The sequence below is a fragment of the Festucalex cinctus genome, chromosome 9, assembly GCF_051991245.1.
Source record: "Festucalex cinctus isolate MCC-2025b chromosome 9, RoL_Fcin_1.0, whole genome shotgun sequence".
NCBI classification, from domain to species: Eukaryota; Metazoa; Chordata; class Actinopteri; order Syngnathiformes; family Syngnathidae; genus Festucalex; species Festucalex cinctus.
The window spans coordinates 3,844,048-3,865,706 of NC_135419.1; the positions used below are offsets into that span (position 1 = coordinate 3,844,048).

General features: G+C 39.0%; 1 protein-coding gene across 4 annotated transcripts in view; it reads right to left on the reverse strand.

Moving 5' to 3' along the window:
• The window catches only part of gria1a (glutamate receptor, ionotropic, AMPA 1a), a 76,382-nt gene extending 54,926 nt beyond the window's left edge, over positions 1-21,456 (reverse strand). For 2 of the 4 annotated variants that reach the window (XM_077531428.1, XM_077531431.1), the window contains exons 1-3: positions 21,038-21,455; positions 20,764-20,898; positions 2,149-2,388 (exon numbers count right to left, since the gene is read on the reverse strand). In XM_077531428.1, coding sequence (XP_077387554.1) covers positions 2,149-2,388; positions 20,764-20,898; positions 21,038-21,125 — 463 coding nt within the window. In that variant the 5' untranslated portion in view covers positions 21,126-21,455. Of the gene's footprint in view, positions 1-2,148; positions 2,389-20,763; positions 20,899-21,037 lie in introns of all 4 variants that reach the window. The other 2 variants (XM_077531429.1, XM_077531430.1) reach the window with 2 other exon arrangements.
• Positions 21,457-21,659: the final 203 nt, after the last annotated feature.

Sequence of the window (21,659 nt, forward strand, 5' to 3'; positions counted from 1 at the left end):
CAAAGGAAGAGGGTGAAATCTTCACGTCACTGCCAATCAGTAAGCTTCGCAGTGTAATATTGTGCAATGTGTCCTTGATAGCTTCGAAGGGTAGCGACTAAATTGTGTAAAATTTATTGATTTTGTTCAACTAAGCGGGTCAATGGCATGCATGCCGACTCATCAGGTGTGAAATGGAATTTGTAAACGTTTGGGTGAATGAATACAAGTTGTTAAGGCACACATGCAGTTATAGTCAGGTTATTAACATTCACTCCCAGCCATTTTCACAGAAGCAATCCCGTTCGCTCCCGGCTGTTTTACTGGATTTTGACTGATTTTGCAAGCCCCAAAGAAAATATTGTGTTCGATTGCTATAAAGGCATGGAACCTATCAAAAGAAAGATTACAGTCTCTTCTTTCATCAGGGAAAAAAAAAGTATGTTTCTATCTGTTTCCGAATTGCAGCAATTAGCATTAGAAGAGAGCTAAGTTTCATCAGTTTTCACAAATTATTTAGATTTGTGAGTAATTGAGCTTTTTTTCTACATGGCCCTGGTTGATCTCCTTTGCTCTGCTGCCACCTGCTGGCCGTTTGTGTAATAACTACAATTTCTGCAACCGTTCTTTGCAGTTGAGAGGCTGCATCAAAGCCTTCTGTATGCTCTAGCATAAAAAAAACAAAAAAAAAAACAAAAAAAAAACGTATAAATACGTCTTTGGGACACTTAGAACATTAAAAAACGTATTTATACGTTATTGGGAGCAAATGAGTTAAGTGACTTGAAGTGAAAATGCAATGCAAATAAATTTCCACTTCTGCAAATAGGGGCCATTTGCTGACCTCGTTCAACCCCTTAGCTATGGCCTCACAAACATGCAACACCTGTGAGAGGGCCTGACAAGTTGGAGAAGATAGCTGATTGTCTTCCATGGAAGAAGATAAGAAAACACGAGGATGACTTTTTTTTTTAGTTCTGTCTGTGTATTTCTAAGCAGCACAAATTCCTGCTGAGGTGAGCACAATGAAAAGCTGAATCTTTGTTGTATTGTGTGATTTATCTGCCAGTCAGCGCTGGTGCATTTTTCTTTTCAGTATTCTTGCCCAGAATCAAGACGATTACACAGTATAGAACTGTTTGACAGTTCGTCATTCAGACACCCCATAGCCGTCTCCACGACGACGTGAAGACCAAGCAGCCGAGATGACTCCGTCTTTAAGGGTGTCGTTATCAAAATTATGCTTTTACAGAGTCATTCACTACCAGCCATTTTGGAGCATTTTGACATTTTCCCACAGGGCCCACAGGATATTGTTCCACGATTATATATAAACCAAATCTACCAAATGAAAGAATAGACTCTCTCCTTTTACCAGGGGAAAAACAAATTGTTTTCTGCCTTTTCTCCTTTTATAATCAGCAGTAGAAAAAAAAAAAAGTTTTGTTGCACAAAATGCAGCCGTCTTATCAGCATTTGTTGATCAATGCCTTTTTATTGCCGATCCCCTCGTCAGTTCCTTCAAGTGTACCTCGGGAGGAACATATTGACGTATTGAAGGGGAAACGCAACATATATTGTAAAGTTTGATAAATACCTGGTGTTGCCATTTTTTTATATATATATTCTTGTCTTTTCTAAATAAATAGTTTGGCTTGGTCATTTTAATGCTCGTCGTTAGGGATGGGCGAGTACCGCTAGCTAGCTAGCTAGCTAGCAACATAGATAGATAGCAAGATAGATAGCAAGATAGATAGATAGATAGATAGATAGATAGATAGATAGATAGATAGATAGATAGATAGATAGATAGATAGCAAGATAGATAGATAGATAGCAAGATAGCAAGATAGATAGATAGATAGATAGATAGATAGATAGATAGATAGATAGATAGATAGATAGATAGATAGATAGATAGATAGATAGATAGATAGATAGATAGATAGATAGATAGATAGCAAGATAGATAGATAGATAGATAGATAGATAGATAGATAGATAGATAGATAGATAGATAGATAGATAGATAGATAGATAGATAGATAGATAGATAGATAGATAGATAGATAGAAAGATAGATAGCAAGATAGATAGATAGATAGATAGATAGATAGATAGATAGATAGATAGATAGATAGATAGATAGATAGATAGATGGGTACCTACCGGAATCTGAACTGTACATGTAGACAAACTTGTCCCATCCATAGTATTCGATGACACCCACGAGAGCATCCTGCAGCTCAGGCCTCAGCTGGATGACAAATTGGTTGGCCGTCTCAATGGGGAAGGACGGAGTAACAAAGCAGACGTGCAGGGCGCCGCAGAAGGACATGAGCATGTTGACCGTCTTCCTGTCATACAAGCCGATGATGGCGTACACACCTTTGGAGAACTGGGAGCAGACTGCAGGGGGAAAAAAAAAAAATGCTTGTGAATGAACTTTCGAATCTTGGTGCATTTATACTCAACATAAATATCAACGCAACACTTTTGTTTTTGCGGCCATTTTTTTACTCAAAGATATAAAACTTCTTTCACATGCAGAATATCACAATTTATTTCAAATATTGTTCACAAAGCAGTCTAAATCTGTGATAGTGACCACTTCTCCTTTGTCAAGATAATCCATACCACCTCACAGGTGTGCCATATGAAGATGCTGATTAGAGACCATAATTAGTGCACAGGTGTGCCTTAGACTGACCACAATAAAAGGCCACTCTGAAAGGAGCAGTTTTTTATTTTTTTAAGAGGGAGGGGTCTGGGAACTCAGAAAACAGGTATATATATATATATATATATATATATATATATATATATATATATATATATATATATATATATATATATATATATATATATATATATATATGGTTGTCCCAGTGTTTCATTCTCACATTCTCAGTTTTGCTATTACATGTGTCCAAATGAGGCGCAAAATACAAGTTTTGACCCGCAAACTGCGACTTGAAACTGCTTCTATCGAGCCTTGGAAAAGATTGCGAAATCTTGTCCTGAAGATAACAATGAGGTATAAATCATGCTTGTATTGGTTGACTCCATGGTTGTGTGAAACAACTGGATGGGTTTCAATGCAAGGAAAAAAAAGGTAGCCCATGCCCAAAAAGTGAATTCTATTGAAAGTGAAAATATTAAGTTTCATCCAAACCAGGTGCTCCCGTTGGGGAAGCGTACATCGTACCGGAACCCTGCCCATTTGTTTTCCACCAGCCTGTCTGTTTACCGTCAGTGGAAGCTGCAGGCGCTGAAGGCAGATTAGGTGTAGAGAGGTTAATCAATGTATCCCCGGGGTTCCACTGACATTTCGCTGGCAGCAGTAGGCGGCTTCCATCTATCATTTGCTTTCATCCCTCACTTTCTCCACCTTTCTTTCGCTCATTTTATGTCTGTCAAGCTAAATTCATTCACACCCTAGGATCCAAAAATAGCTCATTTATGTTTGCGGCCTCGTCATTAGCTGCACGCGAGATTCACACGTTGTTGTTGTTTTTTTTTGGTCTGGGCCAGTTCTGCCGTGGCAATTGGTGGTCCTTATCTCAGTATTTACCCGAACATATTGATATTGCTGCCTGTGCCCTGCGCCGGGGCCAGCTCGCCACCAGAAGCCGGGGAAAAGACAGTGAGGATGGCCTGCATCCAAAACGCCTAACCTGTCACAGACCTGCACCCTCCAGGCAGGCAAATGTGTGTTCTGGCCTATGACGAAGACAGAGGGAGAAGGGGAGGGGTGAGGGGGGGATATACACATGAAAATACATCCACACACATGCAGCCTCGAGTGCTCCAAAAGCCTGGTGACTCACCCTACTTAAAGCAAGCCCTGAAATAGACATTTTGCACCTCGCCACACTGACTCTTTTTCTTCATGGCCTGCACATGTTCTGGCTTGTAAACGCGCATTCCGAGTTATTCTACCACCATACATTACATTAAAGCCAATTTTTGTGGTAGGCTCGATGTTCGGCCTGGATGAAACGTAACCATAGCCTGTTTGACTTTTTCCGCATTGTGCTATTACTTTGCAACACAGCCAGTTAACATGTTAACATGCAATGTTATCATACCGATAAAGCTGGTACCTCATTGAGTGACGAATGCTTGCGAGCGCAGCAATTTTGGGGGTTTTGTCAGGGTTTGTAAAAGGTTACAAAGATGTTCCCACAATTTTTAGACTTAGACTTAGACTTGACTTTATTGATCCCTTTGGGATGGCGCCCTCTGGGAAATTTACATGTCCAGCAGCAATAAGAACAGATAATAAAATAAAAAATAATTAAATCAACCAATAAATAAGGTTATTATTACACCAGAGATTGAATTAATAATAATAATAATGAAAATAAAAAAAAAATAAAAATTCAATCAATGAATAAATAAGGTTATTACACCGGAGATTGAATGAAATAAATTAAAGTACAGTAAAGTGTCATATTTGTGAATTTACAAAAGAAATTTTGAGCATGTTCTGACAGTTTTTCACTGTATACCAACATCTTTGCAGCCTTTTGCAAACTGACAAAAAAAAAACAACCTGTTTGCTACATTTGCAAACAATCGTCGGTCAGTGAGATATCAGCTTAATTTAAAACTGGGTTAACTTTTTATTTATGTCTTTAAATTTTCACTTTAGAAAGGCTGCTAAAATAGGGAACGCCATGCACGTTTTGTTTTTATTAGAATTCGTTCGTGTTGAAAACTTTATTTACTGTAGAAACTAGAAAACTAAGCAATTTATGAGTTTCATTTTTAATTTACCTTATGACATGCTGATGACTGGAAACTCTGTGCACTTTGTTAGAATTTTAAAATAAAACCGTCTATTCTCTGGATGTTTGAAATTAAAAGCAAAATATTCAACATGTTGAAAAGTCGTTTAAAAAAACAAAGTTAAAAATTAAATGTTGACAGTTGACACCAATAGCTTCTTTTTTTTTTTTTTTTTTTTTATTGCAAATGAGTATCGGCTTCAAATATCGGTTATCTGCTCCCTTGACTACTCATATTCGGTATCGGCCCTGAAAAAGAATTACTGGTCTATCAGTACTCAGAGTGCTTTTTCCTTACTGATGGCAGCATTAAGAGTACCTTGAGGTTCAGGATATTGCTCAAGGGCACTTCAACATGTTGTTCCAAATGTGTACAAACAATTTAAGGCGTTCTGAGAAGCAGCAACAACAAAAACGTCCCAGCAACATGTTTCCTCACCAGCTGTCAGGGCGGCACCACTGAGGTTCTCTGGCAAGAATTAAAGCTGCTCAAAACCTTTGAAAACTGGAGTGGAAATTGAGTGTTTTGTCATAATTAAGATTCATCTCCAGGAATTAGTGAAATTGCCAAACTGACTTGGCTTCCCAAAATCCAGAGAGAATATCAGAAATAATGGAGGATTTGACTCACAATTCCGCTGCGTCACATTTTCATTTGCACTTCAAACAAACATCGCCCAGAAACATCAACCTTGTGCATACAGATGCAGGGAAGCTTTGTGCAAGAGTATACACTTCTAACGCCTCCCAGACATTTCCAATGGGTTGGGGGGGGGGGGGGGGGGGGGGAGAAAGCACATTGATTCGCAACAGCTGAGGCCAAAGAGTTCCAAGCCACATGAAAGAAAATCTTAAATCCCAGGGGGACACAACGGGAGGGTGTGTCAAAAACAACTCACACAGTTATGTTGTTGCCTATTCAGTGTTGCCTGTAGCATGCAGCTGTCCCTCTCCTAAGCATGAGCCAAATATCAAATGACAGAAGTGTCTGTGTCGGCTGCACTAAGGAGGGCATGTTACTGACAGGTTTTTTTTTTTTTTTTTTTTCTCCTCCTCATTGAACCATCTGATGATGGAGGATGGTTGCTAAGAGATGGTAGGCGGGTCAGCAATCGTTCTATAATTCTCAGCTCAAAGCAAAAACAGTCATGGATTTTAAGATGATAGAATATGTGAGTATTGGCTAGTGAAATCATTTAAATCTGTTCAAAATAGCCAGAATTCTCGAATAAATTAGCCCCAAAATAATACAAAAGATAAATAATACATAGATAAATAATTAATTCACTCATTCCCTCCCAGCCATTTTCACAGAAGCGTTCCCAGCTGTTTTTACTGCATTTTGACTGATTTTGCAAGGTCCACAGAATATTCTGTTCCATTGCTATAAAACCACGGGAACCTACCAAAAGAAAGATTAGAGTCTCTTCTTTCACCAGGAAAAAAAAAGTGTATTTGTATCTGTTTCCGTTTTGCACATTTTGCATTAGAATATATATATATATATAAGTTTCATCATTATTCATATTCCTGGTGAAAACAATAGCAAAAACAGCTTGTTGCAACATGGCCCTGGCTGATCTATTATACTCTGCTGCCACCTGCTGGCCGTTTTTGTAATAACTACCATTGCTTTAAGAAACCACTTCATGCCTGAAGCTGTATCAAAGCCTTCTATATGCGCTAGCATAAAGGAAAAACATAAAAACGTATAAATATGTTTTTGGGAGTGAAGGACAAACTATTAAAAGACGTATAAATACGTTTTTGGGTTTGAATGAGTTAATAACATGACATGAAACAAAATGTGTGGGGTTCAATGTAACACATTCTGATCATTTTTCACCTTCTGCGAAAATCTTTTGAAACTTTTTATGAATCCTGATGAAAACCCCAAATTTGCTACGTTTGCATTCATTTTTGCACAGTAAGATACAGGAACTTTTCATTTATGGATCTATTTCAATTTCCACTTTATAAATGATGATGCTAACACTGGGAATTCCCTATATGTTTTATTTTTAAGAATTAAAAAAAAAAATGAAAAAAATAAATAAATGTTGAAACTCCCTGCAATTTAAAAATAAAAATAAAACAAAGCTGCCAATATAGTTTAAAATTAAAAGAAAAAGTAGTTGTTTTTTTTAAATTTGACACGAATATTTTCTCTCTCTATTTTCGCTTGAAATATCGGTTATCATTCTCCTTGACTACTAATAATCGGTATCAGTATCGGCCTTGAAAAAGTCATATCGGTCTATCACTACTCGAAATGTTGCAAAAATGTAAGCAACCTGACAAGGAAATCCTGTCATGTCACTTTCTCTCACATTACTGGCTGAAGCAGTGCTGAATTACATTGCACAATATGTTATCGCATAATATAGATTCTTCTAAGTGCAAAATCATCATTTGTGCCCAAACTAACAAATCTGCCCATTGCGGAAAGTCGCATTGATGCCGTATTGTTTTCATTTTTTGTTTGGGGGGGTTAAGGCGGAGACTGTGACAAGGGCAAGGGGCATCTCCTGTCACATCAGCCGGTAATACACGCCGCCTCCACAAAAGGTAAAGGGTCACTCAATCAAGCGCATAGCACTTTGAGGGGAGATAAACACATCTGACACCAGACACCGGAAGACGTACGCAATCGCGCTGCGCTCAGCCACCCGTGGCTGATAACTGTCAGATGATGTGTGTAATAAAAAAACAGAGCATGTTGTACCCCCTCTGGTCCCATCCATCTTGTGGAGAATAATAAGCTACATTAATGAGAGGCCTAACAAAGGAAGTCAATATCTTATTCACAGAGCATCTCACACAGGCAGCTCGTGAAGAAAGCCTCAGGTGACGGGCGGCTGAGGGAGGGAGCCCTCCAACACGGCGTGACTCACACAGCGCTGCAATCAATCTCCCTGTGTGCGCGCAAGCGGGACTCGAGGGACGGGGACACAGCAGCGGCGTGGTTCTGCATGAATGTCTCCATCAGTGACTGGGTGGCATAGTGACTTGGGATGCCTTTTAGAGAAAATGATTCATGCCACTTCTCAGTCAATGGGCAAAAACTTGACTCCGACTGGTACCTCGTTGCTATGACGCAGTTGCGTTTGACAAACTTGACAAATTTTTTCATTTGAGGGCCACATACAGAAAATCAGAAGGACGCACGGGCCACATAATGAAGAGAAATTGTGTTTAGTCCTAAAAATTGTACAAATCATTTATTTGTGCTTTTGCATATTTAGAAAAATGATACAGTACATAAACCAATTTATTTGTAATATGGCAGTCGGGTTATTATAGTTTTGGAATTTTTCATTTTAGTTTTTATTTTGTTTTGAGTTGTGTTTTTTTAAATTTATTTTTCAGGGTGGTTCTGTTAGTTTTTTATTAGTTTTAGACAGTTCTTTAATAAATGCTTAGTTTTAGTCTAATTAGTTTCAGTATTAGTTTTAGTTTTTTTTTGTTTTTTTTAATGTGTATGACTCGTGCACAACATTTAAAAAACACCATGGGCGCGACGTCATTATTCCAGTTTATATCAAAATAAATCTAATAAACACCCTGAACTGTTTGCCAGCCAATCGCAGGGTGCGTTAAAGAATGTTTTTAAAAGGAAAAAAAAGTAACTAGTTACTTTTAACATGAATGCATTACATTTTAAGTAATTGAGTTACTTTTGAATGCAGTAACTAGTAAATAGCTACTATTTTTCAGTAACTAGAGCACACTGACTCCAACCATGCTTTTTTTTTTTTGTGCTCCCCGCCCATGAGTTTGATGATTTAGCCCTTCGACCCTCTCGAAATCCCACATACCCCCTGGAGTGTTGTGCTCCAGGGAGGTGCGCTTGCTATTCCCCCTGTATAAACTGCTTTAGCTCCTCTGGCACAAGGGAGATTTGCAGCTTATGCAAGAGCAATGAAGCAGTGTTTATGACACTGCTGTTCCTGATCTCTGTGTGTGTACGTGTCACACACAAAATAAAAAAAAGATGGACAAGAAAAGGGAAATGAGATGAAAAGACGGATGAGGTGCATAAAGTAAGGTGGAAAGCATAAAAGAAAATCAATCAAAACACAGAAAAAGACAACAACTGCAGCCAACCTTCATAGCTTGATATGATTGGAAGATGGCATCTAGCTAGGCTAATAAGGCAGTTAATGATAAGCAGGAATGCATTAATACTTGAGGTGTCGACCGTAGAAGTGCGAAACCGGTTGGTAGGAGAAGTGAAAAACAGATGTATTATTGCTTGTGAGAGGAGATAATGGGGGGGAGAATGCAGCGCACACAGAAAACAAATGCCGGCCTAGCAGTGGGAAATAGGGATTGCCGGGTGAAATCTAGATTTCTCCCATTTCCTCTAAGTAATAAAACAATGGTGCCGCATCGCCTCATTACACAGGTAATCGAGGGTGCAAGAACACTCGTCTCAGCACCGGGTCTTTTATTTCTCTTCCTCTCCAACCCGCCCCTGCTAGACTGGTTGTCCCTCCTCCTCACAGTTTCCCTGCCGTGCGCGGCCCAGCCCTGCCACCTGCTGAATAAATACTTACCCAGGCAGCAGGTCAGAAACCCCAGCCGAGACCATCTCCCATCACGCCGTATGGAAATACCAATTATCTCCTTAACAATCCTCCTTTTGCAATTATCTCCCATCTGCATCTCTGACAGTAAGTGCAGGGGGAAAATTTCGCTCACACTTTCAATTGTCTTACAGACAAAGTGACGGGGCTTGAATATGTGGCGCGGGAAGAGGCAACACAAGTAGCATGCTAATTCATTCGGAAATTGGAATGAGTGAAATCGTGTAGGTACCCCTGGCCTGGTATGTGAATGAATTTGAATCTGTCAGTTCGTATTACTCTCATATTAAACGACGATGACAGTGAGACTGTACTCTCCTGTGCAAAAGTCATGGATTGCGTGTTATCGTATTTTACTTTTCAGTATCTTTCATTCAACATGCGTTTTGCTACATCAAAATGAGTATTACAATTAGTACAATTACAACATGCATTCTATAGAATTATATAGAATCGGTCCCTGTTCCTCCATCACAGTCGGGTTTGGTGCCACCACAAAAAAAAGGACAACATCCGACTGCAACGCACACTTAAAATATCATTGGTAACCCCCTAGCCACTATCTGGACCAAAATTGCCCGGAATGTCAATGCCATGGCCGGAGGGGTGTACACATACCGCCACGGCGGTAAAGAACAAATTTTGATAAGCTTACGGACCTCCGTGAAAAACACAATCTCCACCTACTACAGGCACACACAAGGGACTTAAGGAAGCCCACTAGCACCACTACTTACTTTAACTGCATTAGGGGAAGAAGTAATATCCACACTTTTTAAGTGGATATGCACAGTGAGGAGCGTGGATTGTAGTAATTACGGAGACGATTGGTTTTCAAATAACAAAAGCCCCAATAGCCGTGTTTCCTTTGCTGTACATTTTCCATTCCCAACAGTAGTCAGATAAATGCATTCAATAGATATCGAGTCAATTGCCAGGCACATATACACAAAATAAAAAAAATAAAATAAAATAAAAAAACATCCACACCTAAGAACAATTTAAAGCAGGGGTGTCAAACTCATGTTAGCTCAGGGGCCGCATGGAGGAAAATATATTATCAAGTGGGCCGCATCGGGAAAATAACGGTATATAACTTAAAAACGACTGCCGTCATTTATACGCAGATTTTCGTGGACCAGCCCGAAATTACGGAGCTCAACTGTAATCATATTGTTCCGAAAAATAACACGAATGCAAATGGCATGTGGCACTTTCCGGACGTGTTAAATCGACCTGTTTTGCATATACAGTATACTGTTCCCAGAATGCATTGCGTGGTGCAGTTAATGATGTCATAAGAACGTTAATCCTTGTTATATCTATTTGTGTTACCAGTAATTGAATTTGTGACGTATTTAACACGTTTATGTCGGGGTATGAGTAAAATAATAATAATAATAATAATAATTAAACAACCCGTCGTTTAAGTTGTGTGTAAAATAATGACATCCAGGACGACGATTCCCCGTACAAAGTTGCATTGCTCATTTGAGGACTGCTTGTGAAATGACAAATTTATTTGTTTTGATTGTGGCCAGCTGATTAATTAGTCCGACATCACAAATTTTTTTTTTTTTTTTTTTAACTTTACAAAATCATCTCACGGGCCGGATTAAACTCATTTGCGGGCCGTATGTTTGACACCCCTGATTTAACGTCTTCAATTAACCTAAAGCAGCGCACCGAGCAATTCGGCAGAAACCGAATTAATTGCCGTGCATCGGCATACGTCGGGAGGCCGGCAAACATTTGCAACGTGTTTGGCATTCGACATTTGTTTTCTCTTTCAGCATTCGCAAATTACAATGTGCTGATGCGTACGGGCTTATCTCATTACTAGTCACCGAAGTCTAATTCACTCCGAGAAATTATATTGCATGTGCGTATACACTGAATTTGCGTGTGGGATGCGTATTCCGCCGCTCTAACAATCCTCAACTGTTTCAGATTCGGTGCCACAGGAGTCGGCATTTTGTGGATGACAACAGCACCGTGCGGCAAAAGCAGCTGCGGTGTGTCACACTGTTTAATATACTTGTAGAATTTGCTCTTTATTAGGAGTATGCCAAAACTCCCGAGATGCGCAGTCAGTGACAAAGGAACAACTTCGCTGCTGTCTTTGCCACCAAAAACATGACAGCTGCCATCATGGAGCGCTCGCGTTGCATCCCCCCCCCGAACACATTGTTTTCTAATTGCCCGCCCAACACATCACAAGCTCAGACCTCCACATCCCAGCTGCCATTACCTCCAGAGATGACAGATTTCTTTTAAATACTGGGGATGCTGCTTGAATACAAAGAAGCAGCATGAGCATGGAGAGTGCTTTGGCGCGCAAGGGGGAGGAAATGACAAGGAAGATGACATCAGCCACGGTGGACGATTGGAACGCAAACATCTCAGAATTCAACAGAAAAGTTCAAAGAAAGGAAAATACACAACAGGAAAGACAATGAGACAAGTTACCAGTCCATATTGTTGTTATTTTGTGTACATGTGTATAGTAGGGATGGGAAACTTTAAATGCTGGAGGGGCCCCGATTTTTTTTTTTTTTTAAATCGGTGCTACTGTCTCGATCTCTTGCACAAAAATTACCATTCAAGAACGACACAAAACCGCTAAACAAGAAACCATCATGAAGTGCAAGAACCTTTTGGACATTTTTTTTTTTTTTACACAAAAATCAACAAAAATAGATATTATTGAATTGGTGTACTATGTTCTGCATTAGGGATCTAAGGGGGGTCGATATTTAAAAAAAAAGATCACAATTTTGCAGCTTAAGTAAATTCTCTATTAGTTTTGCAAGATAGCTAGTTGTGCAAGCATAGAAATGCTTAAAGTGACAATGCAAATCGTGCAATTAAGACTCTGACTCCCATCACTCAACTCAACTCAATATTTATAGAGCACTTTAAAACATTACCGCTGTTTTGTTATGATGGAACTCAGGGGCAGCAGAAACTCCAGAATTTAACCCTGTGGAACACCAAATGTTCCGTTATAGATGTGAATTTATATCGTAATGTGCATAGTTGTACAACCTCTTTCTTTTTTTGCTCAACATCGTTAACTCTTTGACCGCCAAAAACGTTTAATAACGATCAGTAAAATCACGACGTATATTGCCATAAACGTTAAATAACGTCAACATTTTTTTTATTTTTATTTTTTTTATTCTCAGTGCAACGTCTAAGTGCAGCGCTGCCTGGTCAATGGGTTGTGGAATCTAAAACACTCTAAACAATGGCCAGCAGATGGAAGCATTGTATCTCTTTTCATCAATGATCAAATCCTCTGTCATATCAAAACGTGTGGCAGTAAAAGAGTTCATATGAAGGGATTACAAAAAAAAAAAAAGTACCATCACAACAGCCACAAGTCGACTACTGACTACCAAATTCCCTACAGCTTAGATAGGCCTTGCGTAATCACCTCCAGCCAATGATGGTCAAACCATCACGAATCATATCAGTGGGGATCGAACCCTGGTTAAGAACCACTGCAGGTTTAGGGAGGTTATGCAATTCTCCACTGCACTTACTTGTACTGTATGTGACAATAGTAATATCAGAAAGAAAAGAAAATGACAGGTGGGGGTAGTTTTCCTCTCCTACATTACTTTCCTCCCCCATTGTGCCCCATGTGCGAATAAAGCAACACAAGTGGACACAGCACACAGAAACAATCTGCGTCCTCCGCCTGCTCCGCGCTCCATCACTCTGCTGCTCGGGGAGCACTTTTGGGCCGATCTACATTGATTGCTATGGGCCATTCACTATCCCCGATGTTGGCTACTCATTCATCAAACCAGCACCTGCCAGAATCTCGCTCCCGAGAGAACGGTTGTCAAGCGTCTTATTATTATTATTATTTTTTTTTTTTCAATTTCACCCTCAATTCTTTGTTTTCCCCTCAACAAATAACCGTCATGTAGGAACACTGACCTGCTATTCTTTTTCAATATTGCATCCAAGTAATCCCTCTAATCATGAAAGGACTGTGGACGTCAGTCACCTAAGCTGCACCTCGCTATCTGACAGACAAGCAACACAATTTGGTACATCACCCCAAGGCAGCAGCCACAAGGCCGGGGGAAAAAAAAAAAACACAGCTTAACCTTCATCTCAACACTTGCAGTGTATCCAAGTACTTGATTTAAACCCTGAAGGTGGAGGAAATAAGGTACATAGGTGAAAACAACCAAATAAAGGTTTAAGGGAGATAATGATTTTTTTTTCCCTTTCCCCCCAGAGGAGAATTATGCATAACAGTTGTTAATAGAGCTACTTTTCCAGGGGTTATTATTGAATATTTAAAATCCATTATTCCATGGAGTGTTTGTTTTGGATGTGTTGAACTCAATAATACATTAAACACATCTGCCCAATCTCTTGCTAGCTATTGTTTTTGTGTACGCGTTTGTGACCTGCTAAATTCGTTACTCACACGCTCGTACAGATTTTAGTTCAGCAGTCAGCGCCGATTCACATGATGAAGAAGAAATAGTTGATTGTTGAGCCCACACAAAAATCTCTCATTTCTGAAGTATTTTGCAATCAGTTCAATAAATAGTTGTGCTTTTATAAATTTGATTTATTTGTTTATTTTGTGCCACACATTGAAATGACCTGATTTGTTGCCAGACTGAAAAATGTACACTCAACTCAACTTTATTTATAAAGCGCTTTAAGAACAGGCATTGCTGTATACGAAGTGCTGTACATAAACATAAATATCGGTTGTGCAGTAAAGAATACGCATTATATTGTAGAATTTTCTCTACATTTTAATTGCCTTCTATTTTGTTGTTCAAAGTTGTCATTCAGCTAGACTTCCTTGAAAAGTGCACTTGATCACTCGAACATCTAAATACGGTGTTTCACGATCACATCTTTCTTAGGTTAGCTTAGCAATTAGCATGGCTTCTCCGTACTTTAAGGCAAATACTTAAGAAATGTAGCTTATTTGGCAGCTCAGCAAAACTTTTGCAGACAGTCTCCTTGTTTTGTTTTTTTCAGAAAAAATAAAAATCTGTGATTCTCAGTTTTGCTATTGAAAGTGCTTTAATGATGAGCAAAATGTGAATTTTTATTGCAACCTGTGATGATTTTTCAGTATTTTCTTACTATGACTGATTTGTATAATTTTTTTTTATAGTGATAGTGATTTAAGTAAGGAGGCATTACTTCAGGGGTGTCCAAACTGCGGCCCGGGGGCCATTTGCGGCCCGCCGTCCACTTTTTAGTGGCCCAAGACATATGCTAAAAATGGCATTTGACTCTGTTCAAATAAAATTACAACAAAAATGTTTGAAGATGGTCAAATTGAGAAGGGAGGGTGTCGGAAAAACACAGGTGCTATTAAAGTTTATTTTAGTTAACTAAAACTAACGAAAAAACTAAAATTCAAGAAAACAATTTTGTTAACAAAATAAAATACAAACGAAGATGCTTTTTAAAACAACAAAACTAACTGAAACTACATTTTATGTTTACAAAACTAACTAAAATAAAACAAACAAAATAAAAATTATTGCGCACGAGTAATACACATTAAAAAAAACTAAAACTAACACTGAAACTAACTAAACTAAAATTAAGCATTTATTAAAGAACTAAAACTAATAAACTAACAGAACCACCCTGAAAACTAACTAAATTTAAAAAAACAAAACTCAAAACTAAATAAAAACTAAAATGAAAGATTCCAAAACTATAATAACCCTACTGCCATATTACAAATAAATTGGTTTATATACTGTGGCATTTTTCTAAATATGCAAAAGCACAAATAAATTATTTGTACAATTACACCATTTCTCTTCATAACATTATGTGGTTCTGATTTTCTGTATGTGGCCCTCAAATGAAAAAGTTTGGACACCCCTGCATTATTTCCTGCTATCTTGTATAGCAATAACGCTAGCAACTTCTGTGCTTGAAAGACAAAAAAAAAAGTGCCACTAACGTGATTTTCATCTTTGGTCGACCCCCTCTAGCCACGACGTCTTCACTTCTGCCAGCAAAATCTCTCATTGACAAAGAATGTATACATTCAATACTCTTATAGATGTCTTCCAAAAGGGGTATATCATACCCTTATCCTACCCGGTTATTCTGTATTGATTGGCTGAGCAGGCCTCATTGATCAAGTAGGTCCTTTTCCAGTACCCTTTTGAGCTCACCTCAGAGACCAAATGAAGCACTGCTCCCTGCATCACAGCTACAATACAAATTGTCTTTTCCACGAACACTAATTAGTCTTAACAAAAGCTTTATTTCCACAATGACTGGACTGGACACAAAATCAAAGACACATTAGTAACACTGAAGCTAGATGAACGTTTTAAATAGCGCCGTTATAGCCTGGCACCTGGTGCTATATTCTGTCATTTAAAAGCAGGGCTTATTACCTAAAATAGCTGAAGACTGCTGTAAATCCCTACTACCCCCCCCCCACTCACTCACACACACGCATGCATGCACACCCCAACACACACACACACACTGATATCAAAGAGAAAAGTCGATCATGAAAGCATGAGCCTGCAGAGGATTTGAAGCTTGCGACTCAGTTCGTCCTTATTATAAACCAAGTCAATAGAAGATTATGGTAATGTGATATCTAACTGAGGGGAAGTGACTAATATTCTCCATGTACATGCAAGCAACCCTGGCAGTTATTTTGAACCACTGAAGTAGCATCTATGTGTAGCCCTGTTAATTTGGCTCACTATGATTTAATGTAGAGATGTCCTTCATTACACTATATAAGTGTGCTTCACCCATTCGCCTATAGGTGGCAGTGAAGGAATACTCCAGGTCAGTGGTCCCAAACCACCGGACCGGTACCACTTTGGACTGGGCCGTGGCGGCAGCACAGTTGAAAGAAGAAAAAAAATTACTGTACTTGCAGTTAATTGATTGATTAAAATGTTTTATTTTGAAAAATGATCGGATTCTCTGCGTGCGTTGCGTGTCCGGAAAGCCCAATTCACACTGGCTGCGGAACCGACGCGGTTCGTTTTCCGTACGGCGGCCGTACAGACGCCGCAAGGACTGCAATTCACACTATGCATTCAACGCAAAGAAAAGGAGTTTTAAAATGACCAGAATGTTGGTGATTATATGAAAACTTTATCCAATAGATTGTCGTTTTGTTTTTTTTTCATAAATTTGATATCTATTCCAAATGTACACTAAATGTACAACAAAATATTTTTTCCAAAGTTTTCATAATCTTGTTAACATAAAAGTGGGGAAATGTTTAACTAATAGAAATATGGCTGCGTCTTTTAGTAATTGATACAGTAATTTCATAATAATTAAAAAAATAAAAAATAAAATGTAAAATAAAAAATATGTATTATACTGTAAAAAAAAACAAAAAAAAAAAAAAAAAAAACAAGTGTGATATTGATTTGTGTTGGTCATTTTCTGCCACTAGGTGGCATAATTGCATTTGTAAAATGGCGACAGCTCAGTGCATTTTTCTTTTCATATTACTTCAACGTGAAGCTTGTCAAATTCTTCTCCTTTAAAACATTGTAAAATACAACTTGACACCAGTCTTCATAAATACAGTATATGAATTATTATTCAAACTATTACTGCTAAATTTTGATGTGGACGTGCCTGCTGCGTTATGAATTCCCCCAGTACACGCTTTCCAAGTAAGGGGAGGTCATTAATCGTTCGTTCAAAAAAAAATAAAATAAAAATAAAATAGTGCTGTTAAAGGAACTTTAAATTAATTAAAAAAAAACGCACTAATTTTGACACCCATAGTTATTCTACAAATAAAGTAATTCAACAAAAAACAAAAAAAACTTTCTCCAATTAATAAAAGGTTGCCAAATAGTGATATGGTAAACATCAAGTCAAGGCCCTGTTCTTTACGGCAGGTGCCAGTGTGGGTGTGCGCGCGCGTGCGTACGTTCGCAACGGGAGGGATCGCCTCTCGAGGAAGTGGCGAGTCATCAGAGCCAGCTGATGAGCATCACCCTCATCCGGAGCGCTATTCATGCCCCGCGCACAAGGGCTCATTCACCCAATGCTTTTCACGCTCGTGCGCCCCGAGAACCCCCGGGCACTTTCCCACTGTGAACTGTCACTCACTCACCACATCCTACACAGATGTCAGAATGGGCATCCAGATGCAAACGCGCCCGCTCATCTAACTTGGGCATACTAAAACAGAAACCCAGGAATAGGCTGCTTTACTCGTCTGACTCATGACACAAACGCATGGAGAAAGGTGTTTTGAGACAGAAAGAGATGTCAATTTTGCTTTCTGTGACACACTTAGCACAGCCAAGCCAATAGTCACGGCGTGAAGCGTGACACCGTGAACAAAATGTGTTTGATGGCAGTGCACTATGGAAGCCCAAAAGTGTCAAAATTCAATAAATAAAAAAAGGTCATTTTGAAATAACTATCCTGTAGGTAAATAACAGACAATTATGTAATATGGCCATTAAATTTTACAATGAGGTGTTATTATTATGAAAGGTGTTATGCTATTCTTTAATATGTAACAAATATTTTATTTTGATTAAATATTTCATAATGATTATTTTAACTCTTTGACCGCCAAAAACGTTTAATAACGTTTAGTAAAATCACGATGTATGCCGCCATAAACGTTAAGTGACGTCAACTTTTTTTTTTTATTTATTTTTTTTTTTTTTTTATATATCAGTGGTCAGTGCAAAGTCCAAGTGCAGTGCAGCCGGGTCAATGAGTTGTGAAATTAAATAACACCCACTAACTATGGCCAGCAGATGGCAGCGGTAGCAGCTCAAACAGGTGGTCCCACCCACTCACTTTGATTGACAGACCAAGTCATTCGGCTGTAAAACGCCATTATGTAAAAGAAGACCATTGTGGAAAAGGACATTATGAAATAAAAACTGACTTTGTAAAACAACATTTTCTTATCTTATAAAACCTTGAAAATAAATGAAATGTCATTATTTTTAAAAAGTAGGACGTTAAAATAATCATTATGAAATATTTAATCAAAATAAAATGTTTTTTTTAGGGATGGGCGAGCACCGATACCAGGTATCGGTATCGGGCCGATACCAGCCCTTTTTCAAGTACTCGAGTACTCGTGACGCAGACGAGTACAAGCGACCGATGGCAGAGGGGGAAGACGTTAAGTGAGTCCTCCTTGCCTGTAAGTGGCGCTATAGCTTGCTGCAGTTTTTCACTAAAACTTCACCGGTTTGGAAATACTTCGAAATTGTGAATCTTAAACTAAAGGAGCATTTTTGTGTTTTATTTTGAGCGTTAAGACTATTGAAGAGTGACTGTGCTGTTTTTTTTTTTTTTGGTCAAAATTAAAGGAAATATATAGTGTTTAAAAATATCTTTTAGTGATTTTTTTTATTTGTCAAAATGTACTACTGGTATCGGCAGTTGGTATTGGTATCGGTGAGTACTGAGGGTCTCAGTATCGGTATCGGTCTGAAAAAAAGTGGTATTGAACAGTATAAACACTTGTAATAATACTAACGCCTCATTTTACAATTTAATGGCCATATTACATAATTGTCTGTTATTTATCAAAAGGATAGTTATTTCGAAAAGGCCTTTTTATTTATTGAATGTTGACACTTTTGGGCTTCCATAGTGCACGGAGGTGTGAAGCAGGAAAGATGGCTTATTGATCCGTGCTTGTGGATAAATCAATAAAATAGGTAGCTTCCTTGAAACACTCCGAAATGTGGTCTTTGGGATTTAATTACTCACATTTAGGAACTTAACCAACTGTTTTCACAAGGGTACAAGTTTTGAGAAGCACGAGAAAAAAAGTGTATAAATCGGTAGCCACCTAGTGGGATATCAACCACAGCAATATGGTGCAATGACCTGCAACCACTCGAATCTCGCACACATGTGACAAGGGACACAAAATATCCACCGCATACCCTCATAGCACTTATCAGGGTAACAGGGAGATGGAGCCTATCAAGGAAGGCACCCTGGATTGGCCGCTCGTCTATCACAAAGCACATATAGAGAGAGACATCCAATCACATTCACACCGTCACTGGTGGAACGGAAGCACACAAAAAGTCAGGCACATGTACCACTACGCCATCAGTGACCTGAGGAAATGAAATCGTCTCAGCCCCCAAAAAAAACCACCATTCTGATGGACGTATTAAGTCTCACCCTGCAAGTTGAAAGACAAGTCAGATCAGGGTTTAGCATTCCGAACCACTCGCATGGCGAGCTCAAGTGCACAATGCGTCCTTGTCCAAAATTTGACTTAAGTCTTGTCCAAACATTGACGTTGTATTTGTGTATCTGCTGCTGACCTTCATGTTCAAATCTCATTCCATTCCGAGATTAAAATCATATAAAGAGGGTGCGTTTTGTGTTTACTTTTAACTCGATATTTGTCATTAGCGTGCACCAGTATGGCCTCATAAGACAAAAAAAATGTTATAATAAATCATCAAAACATTTTTTTTTGGCACACTTTTTTGTTGAATTCCTCAGTGACACTGTATTGCAATGTTATGATGTCACAGCTTACGCAGCTGAAGATTCAATATAACTAATTTATCATTTTGATAGATAATATTGATCAAGTTGTGGAAATAAGCGCAAGATCCTGGTTTTCCAAACTGTAATAATGAACCTGCTTGATGCACACAAAAAAATATGCCGAATAGTTATCATATTGCAATTAGAGTGTGGGACATAATTTGATACTTGTGTCAAAAAGCCTCAGAGACCAACCAATCTTGTCAGAACACAAAGGACGGTTAAAGTGCAGGGTAACAAAGAAGAAACAATTTAGCGTGACGTTTCCTTTGTATCTGTGAGGCAGGCACTTGTTCGCTGACTGGCATTATGACACATATTATCAGCCACTGGAGAATAGCATCCCCACTGCTCTGATTGGCCTGCTATTATCTTGATAAAAATGGCACCGGAATAATTCCAAAGTTCAAATCTTTCAGAATGTTTGATGCGACAATCAGGCGAGGAAAAAGTTGATTCTTGCATTGACATTATTTTATGCAGGATTTTTAAACAATAATCATGCAGTGTTGTTGTTTTTTTGTATCCACTTTAGCTTTGACGCTTTTGTTCTACTTCAGTTTGAGGCTCATAGAAAAACTGAAACCTGTTACCAGAGACGTAAAAACGTACAGCATGCAAGCCTGTTGTTCCTCTGCAGCGGTTGGCCTCCCTGGAGCGCAAAAAAAAAAAAAAAAAGCGCACCGCGTTCACCCAGCAAGAAGAGGTTGAGAAAATAAGTCCCCCCACGCAACAGTTATACGAGCCGCTCAACTGACACTCGAACACGCAACACGGCCTCGATCAGCCAATTGTTTTAGAAGACAAACCGCAAACAACGATGCGCGAATACTCACAGGCGTATGTCATGGAAAAACTATTTCCCATCTTGACCATATCGACCTGCGGCACCAGTTTGGGGATGTCCTGGTGGTGTGAAAGGGCGAAGCGAAACACTTCATATTCGTGGGACTCGGTGGGGAACAATCCTCCTGTTGAGCATCAAACGCAAATGGTTGTCATGTGAAATTGTAAAAAAAAAAAAAAAAAAAAAAAAGAATAGAGCGCGATCATTTTTAGCAGGAGACAAAAGAGATTGTTGGACGGGTGCGCGCGCGCGCCATTTCTTACCTATATTGATGTTACTTGGGAAACTTGCGCTGGAAGCCAAGCACATCCCCAGTAAACTGGTGTAGAGGATGCTGAAGCTTCGCTGCATATTTCCTTTTGCATTGGCGAAGGGAAAAGAGTCGAAATCCGAACATGCATATACGTTTCCTCGGCGTATTCAACTTGGAAATAGCTCCCGTGTGCTTCAGCTTTCTCCTCCCCGTTGCTCGTTATAGCGGCAACATCATATTTTCACCGACATGGATTCAAAAGAGAGACGACGAGGAGGAGGAGGATGATGATGATGATGATGAAGATGATGAAGGTGCTGGTGCTGATGGCAATGGCGAGAGGAGGGACCACCTTCCTCTCGACTGCTCTCCCTCGATCTGCTGATGCTCTCTTGTCCTTGGCTGCTGTTGTTGTGGAGATGGAGAATGTCTTTGGCGTTTTTGGCGTGCTGCAAAAAAAAAAAAAAAAGTGCACGCCCAGGATGGAGGGAAAAAAAAAAACAGCAAAAAAAAATTAAACTGCTTAGTCTTATCCTCACAGTCATCATGCAAACCTTTCCAGACATCACATTTTTTTCACTGTTCCCCTCGGAAGGGATCTTAAATTCCTTAATTCAAAATCTTAAACTCTG